Source organism: Crocodylus porosus, unplaced genomic scaffold (assembly GCF_001723895.1).
Source record: "Crocodylus porosus isolate Cpor-Errol unplaced genomic scaffold, CroPor_comp1, whole genome shotgun sequence".
In the NCBI taxonomy this organism is placed as follows: Eukaryota; Metazoa; Chordata; order Crocodylia; family Crocodylidae; genus Crocodylus; species Crocodylus porosus.
In genome coordinates this window covers 60,668,185-60,683,417 of record NW_017728907.1, presented here as the reverse complement: position 1 = coordinate 60,683,417, position 15,233 = coordinate 60,668,185, and the positions used below count along the sequence as shown (strand labels likewise).

General features: G+C 45.0%; 1 protein-coding gene across 2 annotated transcripts in view; it reads right to left on the bottom strand.

Moving 5' to 3' along the window:
* CACHD1 (cache domain containing 1) overlaps positions 1-15,233 on the bottom strand; it is a 180,066-nt gene that overhangs the window by 35,646 nt on the left and 129,187 nt on the right. For both annotated transcript variants that reach the window (XM_019531574.1, XM_019531575.1), the window contains exons 7-12: positions 13,382-13,598; positions 9,743-9,892; positions 9,180-9,413; positions 7,223-7,372; positions 6,473-6,596; positions 2,031-2,148 (exon numbers count right to left, since the gene is read on the bottom strand). In XM_019531574.1, the coding sequence (XP_019387119.1) occupies positions 2,031-2,148; positions 6,473-6,596; positions 7,223-7,372; positions 9,180-9,413; positions 9,743-9,892; positions 13,382-13,598 (993 nt within the window). The remainder of the gene's footprint in view (positions 1-2,030; positions 2,149-6,472; positions 6,597-7,222; positions 7,373-9,179; positions 9,414-9,742; positions 9,893-13,381; positions 13,599-15,233) is intronic.

Genomic DNA, 15,233 nt, shown 5'->3' with positions numbered 1-15,233 from the left:
CCCCATCCTTTGCTGCTCCAGCGGCAGAAGCGAGGGTGGGGCCAGAACCCAACAGCTAGAGGGGAAGTGGGGGTTTAATCCCCCACATTGAAGCGGGGGGAAGAGGGGAGGAGCAGGGCAGTGTGGGCACCAACAGGCTCTGCTCATGCACCAGGAGCCGCAGCAGCCAGACAGCTGGGCCCAGCCCTGCAACCTAGGGGTATAGGCAGCTACTGGCCCATGACAACTTGCCCAGAGCGCACAGCACTGCAAGCAGGCAGGTAACATGTGCCTCACTTCTGCCCGCCACAATGGTTCCCTCCACCACCACTGGGAGAGGAAGGGGCGGGCTGCCGTGGGCCAGTCACTGCTTATTGCCCTAGGCCGCGGGGCTGGGCCTAACCGGGCTGTGGTGGTCCATCAGCTCCCCCTGCTGCTACCCAAGCCCCTGGCCCACAGAAGCCCGGCCCAAAATTCCCCCCAGTTCAATGCAGCCCAGGAGCGTAGGCAGCATCTAATCCATGGCAACCCGCCTCTCCCTCTCCCGCTGGCAGCGGGGGGAACCATTGTGGCATGCGGAGATGAGGCACCTGTCACCTGCTGGCTACCCGAAACCGTCACCGCCACAGAACAGTCACTACAGCCCACCTGCTGCCACGGGCCCCGTGTGGGACTGGAGGAGACAGGCACTGCCACCTGGGGCCACCCCAGCCCGGGCCATGCTGCTGCAGTGGGAGGCAGTGGTGAATCAGGCTGTAGCCACAGCTCCCCCATACCTGCAGCCAGGTCACAGTGGCCCTCCCTGCAGGCAGCTGGCCATTCCTCAGAGGGACCTGGCCCAGGGCACTGTATTGGTGCCCCCACCACTGCTGCCTGCAACGATGGGATCGACCCACCACCCTTCCCTCAGGCTACTGGCATCTGGCCACTGCAGCCCCAGGTGCACAGCCCCGGGTGCATGAGTGGAGCCTATAAGTGCCTGCGCTGGCCCTCCTGCAATGGGGGAATAAGCCCCTGCTACTGCTCAGGCCACCGGGGTCTGGGCCCACCTCCGCTCCTGCCACCCACCAGTGAGTGAGCGAGGCTGGGGACCCCTGACAGGGGCTGCTTCCCCTCCAGGTGCACACTGGCAGCGGTCCCTGCAGACCAGGGTGGGAGTTTAAACCCCTACCCAATCATACTCAGGTCTGCCTGGGCCTGGCCTCCTCCCCCCCCAGCTTAGTTTTCTTCTAGCCAAGGGCTGCTCTAGCACCTCCGAGCTTGCGGCCTGAGCCACTGCAGGCATGTGCCTACATTTCCGGAGTAAAAAATCAATATCTATTCACTCGCAAATTGGTTCAATCTATGCAGGTTACACTAATCTGCAAAGACTGAATCAATTCAGGCTCTGGGTTTTTGAATGTCTGTCCCTAGCCTACACCTTTCTCTGAAACGTTGTAGGCAATATAGCACAGGATAGGATGAAGTCAGCATTTGAAATGATATCTAATCACCAGTAAAGAAAAAGATTCAATTAATGGTTGGTTTAAAAAGAGCGCAATAAAAAAATAAAGCTGTTTCTTTCCTATGTATTTTCATTAGTACCAGAATATTAGTAACAAATTAGAGCCTAACAGTATGTTTTAAGGATATTTTTTTATCTTGGGTTTCTGGCGGATTTATGTTTAGTTACTTGAGCTTTGCTCCTGTTTATAAATTTGACCTACAGGCAAGCATATATCTTCTTCCTTTGGGAAAATACACAGTATAATCATTGAATGTTTATACCCATATATAACATATAATGAAATGTATGTATATGTGGAGTGGCGTGCATGTATATGTATTTACTAGGACATATACCCTCCCCCTAATACACATGCTCATCCATGTGCAGACACCGTAATACCTTTGAAACTGCAATTTCAATGGAATGCCCAATTCTTTACAGCAATAAGAGAAGCATTCATACTGTTTCAGTATAATTAAAATTCAAATGACTCCAGCTTCAATATATTAACATATATTAAAACTATATGCCACCATTCACACACAAAATCTCTGTCACTTACCATTTTCCAGGCATAACTGACATTGTAGGCTTCTTTTCCAATTTCTCTCAGTTTGTTTACATGCCAAGACAGTGAGGAGTTCACTGGGACTGTAATAATCTGACTGCCCAAAGGGAGGCTATGTTGGCAACAAACAACATCCAACATTTTATTAAATATTAGAAAAAAACTTGGAGTCAAATAAATCCTCCTACTGCTTTTATATAAAATGTGATTACTTGTAAGAGCTGGCTAAAAGTCTGCTTTTAATTAGGTAAGAACAGAGGCATTCATCTGTTTTTCCTCTTGGCATAATGTTGCACAATTTAAGCAAAAACTGGCTTTTTCAGTACAAATGAAGAAGATGAAATGACTTGGCCCTTACATTTTTATTAAAAAAGATGCATGGAAATATTGGTCATAGTTTATCCCATCCTGACTACATGTTTCTCTTGGAATGGTACTATTTCTCTCTCAATTTAATAAGTAAAGAGTAAGCACATTTAAAATTAGCTCTAAAATACAGAACCAGAAGGGTTTAAATTTACAGAATTGCTCATGCACATCACACTGTACCCCAAGCCATTCCTTTTTAGTTAGCTAGTTGGGATCAGTGAAGTCCCTGCACATTGGGAGTCTTGTCTAGTTCAATATCACGCCTGCTCTTAAGAACAGAGCAAAGCAGATGAGCTGAAATGAGAACACAAGTACAGTATGCATAGGCACTCCTGCGAGACCATGGAGAGTGCAGAGAGGGATACCAGTTGAGAAGCAGATTTCTGTATTTCTTTCCACGACTGCAAGAACCCTAAGGTATTAACAATACAATAAATGTAATAAATTCTCATCACTATTAATCAGTTCAGCAAGGACCTGTTGTGCTTACCTTCCAAATGAATTATGTAAACAAACAAGTGTGTGCGCACGCGCATGCGTGTGTATGTGTGCGCGCGCGCATATGTGCGAAGCTGCAGGCAAGTAGATGTGGGGGCTAGGAGGCCGCTGGGGGTCCGATTCAGGCCTGACCCAGGCTCAGGGCCAGAGTCTGAGCTGCAGCAGCTGCCTGTCCCCTACCCTGCTTTGTACACAAAACTAAGATGAGTAGGTTCCCCCCATGCTGATAAAGGGAGGGGAAACTGTTACAGATTCGAGTAAATATGGTAACATAGCAAGCTTCCAAGGTGACATATAACCTACTAGATCCAGCTAACAGTGATACTATTGCACAGCAACCTGTAGTAATGGATCTCAGTATTTCAGGGTGCCACGGGTCCCTGGTTGAGAATCACTGTCATAGAGGATCACAGACCACTCATGGGGTTGGAAAGAGGGGTGGTGAGTTGACTCACATGAACAGAGACATCCAAACTAGGCAAGATGTGAATACTACAAGGGACACCATCATAACCTGAGATGTATGTCAATGCAGGGGGAAATGGGGATCACAAGAGGCCATAAAGCTACATGTTTCTCTGGTAGAAGAATGGCAGGAAAGGGGAATACCTTCTGTGGGGCTGCTACTTCTCACTCAGCCTTGGGGGATGAGCAGAGATTCCCCCCCCCATTCCCAAAGCACTGGCTTCCATCATGCTAAGGCTAGTAATATGCACCAGAAATAGGACTAGCCCAGAATACTCCCTCCCTCTGGAACAAAGGTGAAAATCTGATCCCTGGTCTGCTCAGTGCCGCCTGGTCTGCTCAATCCCTTGCTCAGGCAATGCCACCATCTAAGCCCAGGGGCAGGTGATTATTCTGGGTGGAGGGCCGCTTACGGAGTTTTGGCAAGCTGTTGAGGGCTGCATGGATAGCCCTGCCCCCTGACAGGTGCCCTGCCCCCGAGTTACCATCTTGAGACCTTAAGTCCCATCCCTAACCTCTGACCTTTGCCACCGTACGTCCCTCCCCTAGTCCCTGGAAGTATGCCTTTGTGGAAGAGGGTTTGCTATCCTAGCAGGGAAAAAGATTACATGCTAAAAATCAAACAACCATAATAATATATTTTAATTTATTAGTGGTCTGCTCTCCGTCGCCACAGGTGCTCTGTGGGGCAGCGGCGATGCAGCAGAGAGGCAGGACCACACTGCGCAGGCTACGAATAGCTGCAGCAAGGAGCACTGACCACGGGGAGGGGGAGCGGCCACTTTTCCCCTGTGCTGAGCACCTGCTCGCTGCCCGCTGCCGCTGCTCAGTCTAGATGGGTGCATGTGGGGCACGTGGGGTCAGGACTCCCCATCTGTACTGCAGGTCTGGGGCGAGGGCACTGGGAGTGAGCCAGTGGCAGCTGGACAGGAGCGCAGGGCCCCTGCTGTTGTTCTGGGGTCAGCGCTGGTGGAGCCCAGAGCAGGGCGGCAGGGGTACAGGGTCCCGGCCGGCAGGGGCTCTGTGCAGCTGAGCCAGCTCCCCCCTCTCCCTGCTGGTGCAGCCCAGCCTGGCTCCACAGACCCCTGCAAGCCCACACCCCGTGCTCCTACCACCCCATGACATTCATGCAGGCCCTGCGCTCCTGCTCATTTCCACTCCCTCCCACCTCCGCTTTCCCATCCACCCACTGGCTCCTGGCTGGACCGTGGGACTCAGCAGGAGCTGGCCCAGCCCCAAGGACTGGGGTGATCCTCACGGTCCTCCCCTAGCCCCCCCCCACCCCAACACACTTCTTACCTGAATTTCCTGCACTGGTGCAGCCACAAAAACAGCCCCATGGTCCCAGGCCAGAAGCAGGGGCTTCTGGCTGGGGGGGTGTAGCCAGGTGGGCCCTGTTTGCCACCCCTGATCTAGCTCAATGTTTGGGGAAAATAGCTAGGCTATAATATACACAATAGTACTTTCAATATCCTATGCTGCACATTACAAGTTAACCTTCCTTCTTAGGAAGCTCTGGATAGTCATTCAAACAGTCTTTTCCAGAAAACCAAGAAATATTTCTAAGCTCTCCAAACTATTTGTTAAACGTACCAAATGACCCATTAGCCAAAAGCTCCCCAGTTTAATCCCAACACAGATTTTCTCTACAGCCTTGGGCATATCATCTAACACCTCTTTCCTCAATTCCCATTTACAGATGGGGATCAGGATACTTACAGACTTCAAAGAAGGTGTGTGGAAACAAAGGGTGGTTGTTTGTTTTTGAAACAGATCTTTGAAGATGAAAGGCTCTTTATTAGTGGTATGTAATGCAATTATTTTTAATTAGGACATTCTGAATTTGAAGCTTAGAAATAACAGCAGAAAATAGACCGAGATGCAATGATAAAAAATGCAAGCTAGTACAGTAAAAGCTTTATTATCCAGCACGAGTTGGGTAAAGTGGGGAGGGGTGCCAGTTATCTAAAAATTCTGGTTACCTGAGGCAGGGGTTTTCAGCTGTATGTGGAGCAGGGGTGGCGGCAGCTGCAAGCAGAGTGGTGCCAGCGCAGGGGGGTGAGTAGTGGCAGTGGCTGCCGTATGCAAGCTTCCCCACCCCCGTGTCTGGCCGGCTGGGAACTCCAATTAATAGAGTATTCCGGTTACTAGAATGCCGGTTAACACAGCTTTAACTGTACATTCGGCAGGGAAAATAATGCAAAGTGCAAATAGCTAGTGGAAGGCAGAATACTGGGGAGCAGTAACTCTGAAAGGGATGCAGATGGACAGCAAAGCACACCTGGGTTAACAACATGATAGGTCAAAGACAGATCATCTCTCTCTAGATCAGGTATTGTTACATCTAATTCAACTTCTAAAGAACTTGAGCAAAGGAAGGGTAAAACTGCACACACAAAAGTTATTTCCATCATGAAGCAGGGAAGAGAGAGCTCCTTGCCATAGGTTTGACTGAACTCTCACTCAAGTCAACAGAAACATTTCCACTGACTTCAGTGGACTGTGAGGCAGGCCCTCCTATACAGTTTGGTGCAATCCTACTGGAAATAAAACAGGGCTTCAGTTCTTGGCACCTCACTATTCAAAAGATAACAAATAGCTAGAGAATATGGAAGAAATTACAACAGGGCCATGGCACAGAAATCTAGAGAGACTGAGAAAATATTCCTAGTATCAAATAGACATGTGGTATTATAATGGCTAAGAGGTTTGGGACAGTATTGTAAATACCTACAAACCCTGAGAAAGCAAGGAACTACTGAGGGTTACTAATAATTCTGATGGAAACAGAGAAAAGGACAATCCAAACTGAATCCCTAGGTAAACTTCCTGATCATGGGCAATACTGGATAAGAAGAGTCTCTCAAGGGAACATGTAGAAACTGCTGCTTGGCATATTAAAGATGGAACGGATAAAATGGTAGAAAAAGCTGTCCTGTATAAACAAAGATGGGACTTTGATTCTGCCTGGATTTCTGGATACTGAAACCACTAAATACAGGAAGAGTAGTTCAAGAACGTAACTCCTTTTAATGTTTTGCACAAATGCTTTTGGCTTCTGCAAACTCTTATTGTAAGCAACAACTTCAGCCCCACTTCCTTACCTAAGGATGTTTTGGCGGACCAATTCAAATTTGGGAATGTTCTCATAATGTATGATGTCTGTGTGAAGTGGTGGTTCAGACAGCAAATAAGGCCTTGTAAGGGATGGATGCATAAGCGTGTACCCTAAAACAAGCAGAAATGGGGTTTTAGTGCAAATGTTCATTCAGGAAATGCTAAATGTAGATAAAACAAGGACAAGAATTGTGGCTGCATATGTGAGAGTTCTGTTCAATTAAAAAAATTATCATACAAAAGTAAACGTATTATCGTGTAATAAATCAGATTAGTGCCAACAGATCTTTAAAATCCTAAGAGCTTAGTAATTTAACTGAAAACAAACCATGACTCAGTGATATAGGCTTTAACAGAAGCACTTGGGATTGCAGGAAAAAATGTAAAGAACTATAAAAACTGTTTTTTCTTCTTTCAAATGTTAGTTCTGCTTTTTTAACCTCCAATGTGGAAAATCTATTTCAGCAATAGGAAACATTCCATATCACGACTGATCTATAGATCTATAATAATAATAATTCCAAACTATATATACACTCACATTTTCAGTTTGGCTGGCAATTACTGATAGACAATCAAACAACTGGTGCTAATCTTTTAATAATCTACATCATGCACTGTTACTGTCATCCTACCTCCTCCTATGCTTATAAATCAGGATTATAATTAAGAGTTGGCTTCCTATTTCAGTGGAATAGAAAGGTAGCATATTTATAGTATTTGAATCACAAAATTACCTTTGTTATCGATGAGAAACGTGTATGAGGCCAAAGAATCTTGGTAATAGGTGACATCCTCCAAGATATATGCAAGGTTAACATCCACGCCAACAATCCCCAGCAACAGGTTTCCGAAGTAACATGGTTTACTTACAGTCATTATCAGACCTTAGTATAAGAGGAATAACACAGTAAATTAGCAATAAACAAAGTCTCCACTTAATTAATAATACAGAACACAGAGCATGTGCTAAGTGAAAACTGGACCAGGTTTACCTCAATGACAAGAAGACCCTTCCATCCATCTAGCAAGGTTAATTTTCCAAGTCATACACTGCACCAGGATGGAGGGGTTTTTTTGCAAAAATAGATCCCAAGACTTAGAAATAAAATTTAAGACCAGGCCTGTAAGTGGGCATCTCTTCAGAACACACAATTTTAAGTATTTTACTGCAAATACATGTTTTTCTACTTTGTTCAAAATTTGCAAGTTAAGGCTTTATGGCATTTTTCTCCTTAGGACATACAAATATGGTTTCCCAGTAAAGTGCTTGATTCAAGAAGCACTGCCAGTGATAGACACCATATGCTGGCAGAGCCATTCCTAAGGCATGGCTAAGTGGGGCAACCATCCCAGGCCCCATGTTCTGGGGGGCCAACGGAGCCGGGTGGAGCCATGGGGCTGGCCTGGAACTGGCAGCTCAGCCCCGTGCTGCAGAAGCAGCACAGGAACTCCCCTTTGTCGGGGTACCATGGCCCCATGCACTATTAAGGGGGGCCCCCACACAAGCTGATTTGCCCTGGGTCCTGCACCCCCTTGGGTCAGTTCTATATGCTGGCAATATCTGCAGCACATAATTAAACAACAGCATTAAAGCTAACACAAGTTTTGACATCTCTCACTGACACCACTGTGCAGCTACATTTTATACCTGCTGCTGCTAGCATAAAACTGTAGATGCATTCCATAGGATACAAGCAGCTGATGGAAGATTGAGAAGGAGCAGTTGAACATGCATTTAGATATTCCTCCTGCTCACTAAATGAGTCACATAATTACATAGCCATAATTATATATGCCTTAGACCACTGATAGGTATTAATATGAAGATGCAACAGGATCTAATTACAATCCCAACAACTGAGCCTCTTGCCATGCCACAGGTGAGTGGCAGAAGGCGCAATTTTAGGATGGAGGATGAGATCCAAATTGCACCATACTTGCCAGTGCAGGAGGAGCCCAGGATCATTATTTTTGTGTGCATGACAATCAGCTGATTTGTCAGCTGGCTCTGGGAATCCACAGGGCTGGTTCAAGCCCCTATATGGTCCTTGGAGCTGGCCAACAATCAACTGACAACTGGCCGACTGGGAATGCTCCATGGCTTGAGCCCCAGAATACTCCCAATCATCTACTGATTGGGAGCACTCCAGGACCAGCCCCACCCTGGTGATAATGGACAGTAGGAACACCACGCAGGAAGTTATGGTCCTGCTTCTTTTAGTACAAAGAGGGATGGTTCATCTTTTCACCATCAGAAAGGCATTTTCCTCCTCCATTATGATGCCATAACAACACCTGTGGTCTCGTTAAAGGGCCAGCTCAGGCCATGAGCAAGTGCCTGATGGGCTTGCTGGAATGCAGAGGCACTGTGGCTATCATTTTAGCCCCAAAATCTAATCCTTAAACTTAGTGCAGTTTCCTACACAAATTCAAATTACGGAGGTGTCCACAAAAGAATTTTCGTCTTGCAAGTACAGCCTAAATTCATTCCATGTCACACTACACATACTCCATAACAGATGTTAAAATTTTACATGTGATCCCTGCACAAAGGGATTCACTTTGCAGTTGCCTTAAGGGCAGACCTAAAAACACCTGCTTGTAAGTCAGGTATAAATCCAACGTGGTCAAAGGTGGGGAAGATAACCTCTGTTTTACCCCAGTCTGTTTCAGGTTTTTCTAAGCACTCACCATCTCCCATTTCATCTGAGAAGGGCAGACTGAAGACAGCTTCATCAATCATTCGGTTGGGGAGGTTAGTGTAAAATCGACCAACTGTGGTTTCCAGGTTACTCAGCTGGTTTAAGACCATCATGCTCCCCTTGATCACAGGCAAGGCAATTCGATCAGGCACTCCATACTTCACAGAGTTCTGCTCTGCCAGATCTCGGAGAAATGCCAGTTCTTTTAAACCGGTCACTCCCTCTGAAAGAGATATGCTGCATCCGTTATGGAGAAGAAAGGAATTAACTTATTTTCAATTGAGGCTCCCACCTTATTACAAATTAGCACACACTACAAAATACAGCAAAACTGGAGTTCATCATGTTGCAGCGTTGGTTTGATTTGCAAGTAGTTTTATCATCTCCCAAATGGGAAATATTCTTACATGTGGGGAATAGCCTATGGAATCCAAGGGCCAAAACTCATTACTAATTCCCCAAACAGAAAAGCATGCTTAATTGGATTTAATAAGCCTGCAATACTCAAGAAGAGGACTTTCATCCTTCCTTAATGCAGCAAAAATTTCTTACCATTCATAAGTGCATAAGTGAGAATCATTACTGAGTTATTGAGGAAACTATTTTCTTCATTGATGACACGCAGAGTAGCCTTTTTATCATCCTCTGAGGAATCTTTTGAAGTAATCCCAGCCGAGAGGTAAATTATGACCATATCTGTATCTAAGCAGGAACACACATGACAAAGTACATTAGATCGTGATTTACTCAAGACAGTAACGCTGTAAAAACCCTTATGCAAGTAAAAATGATGAATGCTATCGACAGCTTTATTTCAAGAGTTGCAAGCATCTGCACTGGCTAAAAAACACCCATTTTGTGGTACCTTTTAGCAGCTATTCCATACTTCCAAGTCACAACATTTTAACTACAAATTTGAAGCTCTCATTAGTTTTCCAGTGTGGGCAGTCAAAGGCTGGGCCCTACTCACAATGAGTTGGTCAGAACCTGAACATGAAGCCTTTATTCTCAACCCTCTCGTGTACCTGTGCTAGAGCAGTCGAAGTTTAGCCTATGGCTTAAAACACTACAGCTTGCTCTCTCATTTTTTTTTTTTTTTAACTTGCTAGCAAGGGTAGTGAGAGAGTCTTAAGCTTGCATGAGGGTTCTGTGCCACAGCTTAAGCTTTACAATTTTCTACAGGCAGTTCTCTCATACAATGCTTTCTTTCCTACACTAGCAATGAGGGAGGAGATATTTTACCTCTGTAAAAGCCCTGAATTCTCTGCCAGTGTCCAGGCTCTAAATTTTCTCCAGCTGTGCACCTTGCTGTGTACTACTTATCTACTAAGAACTTCCTGCCATCCAGACATCAGGGGATTTCAGTGGCAGAGATGTATATATATAATTTGCAAAGTACCCTGCAAGCCTCTGGGATGAAGGATACCATGTGAATATAAAGTAATTACTGATTCTGGTTGGCACCACTACAGCAAGCAGTGACAGAGGGCTGGGAAATGCAGAAGTATTAACCTTTTCAACAAAACTCTCATCTCGCACACTAGGAGTGTCTCTATAATTTCTTCCATTATGAATTTATTTTTCTGAGTGTGAATGGCTTCTCTTGACATACCCACAAGTCCTGTCAGGGGCATATCAGGAGAAGCCAACTAGAAAGCTGTTTACAAGAAAACGGCAGCGCATTATACATCCTCTTCACAAACTGCTGTGCCTCAGCCCTGCAAGTTCTGAGGTTTGCTACCCACATACATAATTTTACAATTCTGTCATTTTTATATAAAGAGTCTTAAAATGAAAGTGTGCGCGCACTGAACTTAAAGCTTAAATTTTTCCATCGTCTTAACAGAGCAGCGTTTCGGGTCACGACCCAAAAGTGCGTCGCACGAATGTATCAAAAGGGTCATCAACAAACTGAAAGTGGCTTTTCCCTTGCAGGCTGGCAGAGTTCCAGCCTGTGGGGGGCTGCTTGGAGCCCCCTCATGCCCCACGCACTGTCCCCCCTCCCTCCAGTGCCCCACACATAAGAGGGCTGGGGCCTGGGGGACAGCAGTTGGCAGTGAGTGACACTGGGTCAGGACTGGTCACTGATGTTTACAAATGGGTCCTGGTACAAAAAAAGGTTGAGAACTGCTGTTCTAAAGGAAAGCAAGTGCACTGAACTTGAAACTTCAAGTAATGGGCCCTTATGTGTCCGTGCTCCAAAAGCCAACAATAAAAGTTGCATGAAAGTGAAATAAAAATGCAGTTTCACATTGCAGTGGGGTATGCAAGTGTATTCTATTCCTAACGTGCAAAGAATGCTAAGCATGAAATAGGTACTAGGATGCAGTAAAAATATATGGCCAATAATCTTCGAATAAGTACTGATGCCTAAGTCTTATACCAGCCAACTTCAGCTGCATTAGATTTATTACAAGTAGGGGTACACTGGTAAAGATTTTTTGGGCCGATACTGATGGCCAATTATTGACCAGCCAATTGCTGATATTCAGCCCTGCAGCTTGGAGAGTAGAGTCTGACTGGTAAATCTGTGGAAGGGGCATGGGGGGGACAGATCGAGGCCCCCATGCTGAGGGAGGGAGTGGGACTGGGGCAGGGCATATGCTGCCCAACCGTGGTGAGGCAGGGCACAGGATGGAGCTGCAGGCAGCTCATTTGGGGCAAGGGGGGAAAGGGAGGTTTTCCGCCACTGTGTGCACCCTGGAGGAGGTATGGGGGCACATACCCCCCAGATCTGTGTGTGGGCCCACTGTGCATTCGGGACTGGGGTTGTGCCAGGCTAGGTGGGGTGGGTGGTGGTGACAGTGTTGGGAGGGGAGCTACAGCCACCTGAAAATTCACTGTAACCCCCCTTCCAGAGCCACCGCTACCTGCTCCAAGAACAGCCCGGGCACAGCCTCCTGCTGGGAAGAGGTTGGCACAGGTGCAACCCCAGCCTCGAGCACACAGCCTGCCCTCATTCTGTGCACAGATTTGGGGCACACATGCCCCCCCATACCTCCACCAGGGATGTGCACAGCAGTGAGAGCTACCCCCTTCCCCCAACCCCCAGATAAGCCACCCACAGCTGTCCCACACCCCGCCCCATCATGACTGGGCAGCACCTGTCTCTACCCCTGCCCCAGCTCCACTCCCTCCCTCACCATGAAGGCCTCATTCTGCCTCCCCCAAGTCCCTTCCCCACCACAGACTTATCAGCCAGATGCTGCTCTCCAAGCTGCTGGGCTGCACTCCTGACCGCGCATGTATGCTGCAGCTGCACGCATGCACACTGCATTTCTCAGCAACATTATCAGCCAGATCAGCCAAAAAAAGCCAACTGCTGATAATGTTAATTTTCTTTTTTATTGGTGCTGATATGACATGGTACCTCTAATTATGAGGCCACTACCCTCTCAACAGTGTGCCAGAAGAGGCTGAAGACCTGCTTTTGACAACACCCTATGTTTGAATGAACAAAACAAAGATAGGAGCTATTGTATACGTTAGGTCTGTAGTTCAAAAGTCAACAAAGCTCAGAGTAGCAAAAGTGTAGATCCCTCTTTTCACAAATCTAAAAGAATATAATGTGTCACCTACTTCTGTTTTTGTATTTTGGGTGCGTTTGCTAGTCCAACCGTAGTGTGCAGTTATTTCTTTCTTTTTTTAAATTAAAAAAGTAAGAATTTGGGATAGTGTTTCACACAGCTTAATTCAAGCAGGTTCTCTCTGATGAGTAAAAATTCAGTTAGGACACCATCATATTTGATATTCTATCAATTGCAGTTATCATGAATAATTTTGATGAGGGATATTGCTCACTTCCAAAGGAACTGGGATAACTGGAGTACGCGCATGTATGAATGTGTATTTCACTTATCAGTCAATGAAATGGTTGCGCTAATGATTACCATGAGAATGGGTCCCCTTCTGAGGAATAATTCAGAGATCTGATTACCATAATTAAATAATACAGTTAACAAGGAAGAACAGTGAGCTGGACAAGTAAATGAAAATATAATGAACAATTTTCAGCAGCCACTAATGTATGGATTTCAAATCCGACACATGCTTTTTAATTAAAAATTACATAATATTTTTAAGTTCAAGATACCAGAGTCCCCTCGTCTCTGTCAGAGCAAACAATTCAGATAAAAAAGAAATATGCAAGCTCAAGAAATAATAAAAAGGACTGTACAATAACAGACTTACTTCCTTGGAGTTTTGTGCCATTGTTTGTGTTTCGTATCAACTGAAATGCCTTTTGAAATCCTACCGCATGCTGGGTAGGGCTGTCAGATGACTTTATATTGCTAACGAAGGTGGACATCTTCCTTTTTGTCTCACTAGTGGCAGGAGACAGAAATGACTTATAGCACTGATCCAGTGAGCAGGTTCTTACTGCGTCTGCCACGGTTAACACAGAGATCTTAAAAGAGAAGAAACTATATTGGATTACCTTGCCATTTATAATTCTTTACGTACCAATATACCGCACAAAATGATAAGCCAACAGAAGAGTTTCTGTGGATTTAAAATTCAGTTGTTAAAAAAATAAATGCTAGAGGCATAATAAATCCATCAAATTTGAAAAGGATTAGACTTATGGTGAGCAAGGAAAAAAAAGGTCTTTGGTCTTTGTTTCTCAGATGAAGTCAGCTTCATTCAGCTCACACATAAGAGCTACCGCACTGTCTGAGGCAGAAAATTTAAGCAAGCTCTGGATATCTCGACATAAAATCTGCAGAGAGCATTTTTAACCAAACTCTGCTGCTTACAGAAAAATGGAGTGCTTGAGGAAGATGATAAAACTAGGAAATTTAATGGGCAAAGCACTGTTTTTTTAAAATGTTTTTGACAATGAGCCAAATCCATCACTACCGTTTATTCTACAAATGAATTAAGGCATCTAGTAGTAATACTTGCACAATTAAATGTATCCAGGAGATATAGTCTATTAAATGAGTGGCATGCTTTAATCTAAGCTTTGATTGATGATGAAATAGTGACAGAATAAAGACACTGCTATACACACTACTGTGAAAGCAGCACTGGTGAAACAGATTGTAAAACCATTAAAAGATAATACGGTAATAAAATTGTTGCTTTAACTTAGAATAAACATTTTCTCTACAAGTATACCCAGATTTAGCAATATTACTTAAAACATAGGCTTAATATTAAGGACACGTTCAAGTGTTTTACTAAATAGGAATCACAGAACATTTTATAGAACATTTTCAAATTAGTTACATGTGTAACACTTCACTAAGAAAGTAATATTATTCCCACACTACAGATTATAAGAGTAAGTCAGCAGCTCTCAAATTATTTATACTGGGATCCTCTTTCAAAAAAAGTACTTCATAATCCCACTGCTTTACAATTATCTGCCGTTAATACAGCAGTGGGAAGGATTCAAGATACTGCTGAAAGGGTCTAGTAACACTGCTTGTGGCTGCAAGCTCTAGTTTCAGAAATATTTAGTTAAGTGATTTCACTAAGGTCATGAAGAGGCAGAAATACAATTCCAAACCCCTGAAACCCAGTCCTAACCTTCAACCTTCCTGTTCTTCTGTTCAGGATTTCTGGAAGCCTTGTAAAATTTAATTAGGTTTTACAGCATCTCTGCAAGGCAGTGAAGTAGATTTCCTCCATTTTACTAACTATAAAATGGGCTCAGAGGATATGGGATCAAAAGGAACTTCCTGAGGCCCCACAGGTTGTCATTGGTGGTCACGGTCCCTAGACAAATCTCCTAAATTCTGGCCCCCACAGTAAAGCTTCTGCATCACTATATGCCCCATTAGAAAAAAGTTTTCTAAGGGCACCCCAAAAGGTTGACATCTAAGCAGGGGTATATAAGCAGGGATTCAGGTTTTCCATTTCCCATGGAAAAACAGAGTAAAATGCCGATTCCCCCCTTACCAAAGTAAAACTCAGATCTGTGAATTTTGCAGTTTCGCAACAAGCCCCCCACAGGCTGGCAGAGTTCCAGCCTGCAGGGGGCTGGGAGGGTCAGGCACGGGGCACCAGGTACACGTATATGCACATGGCCCCAGGC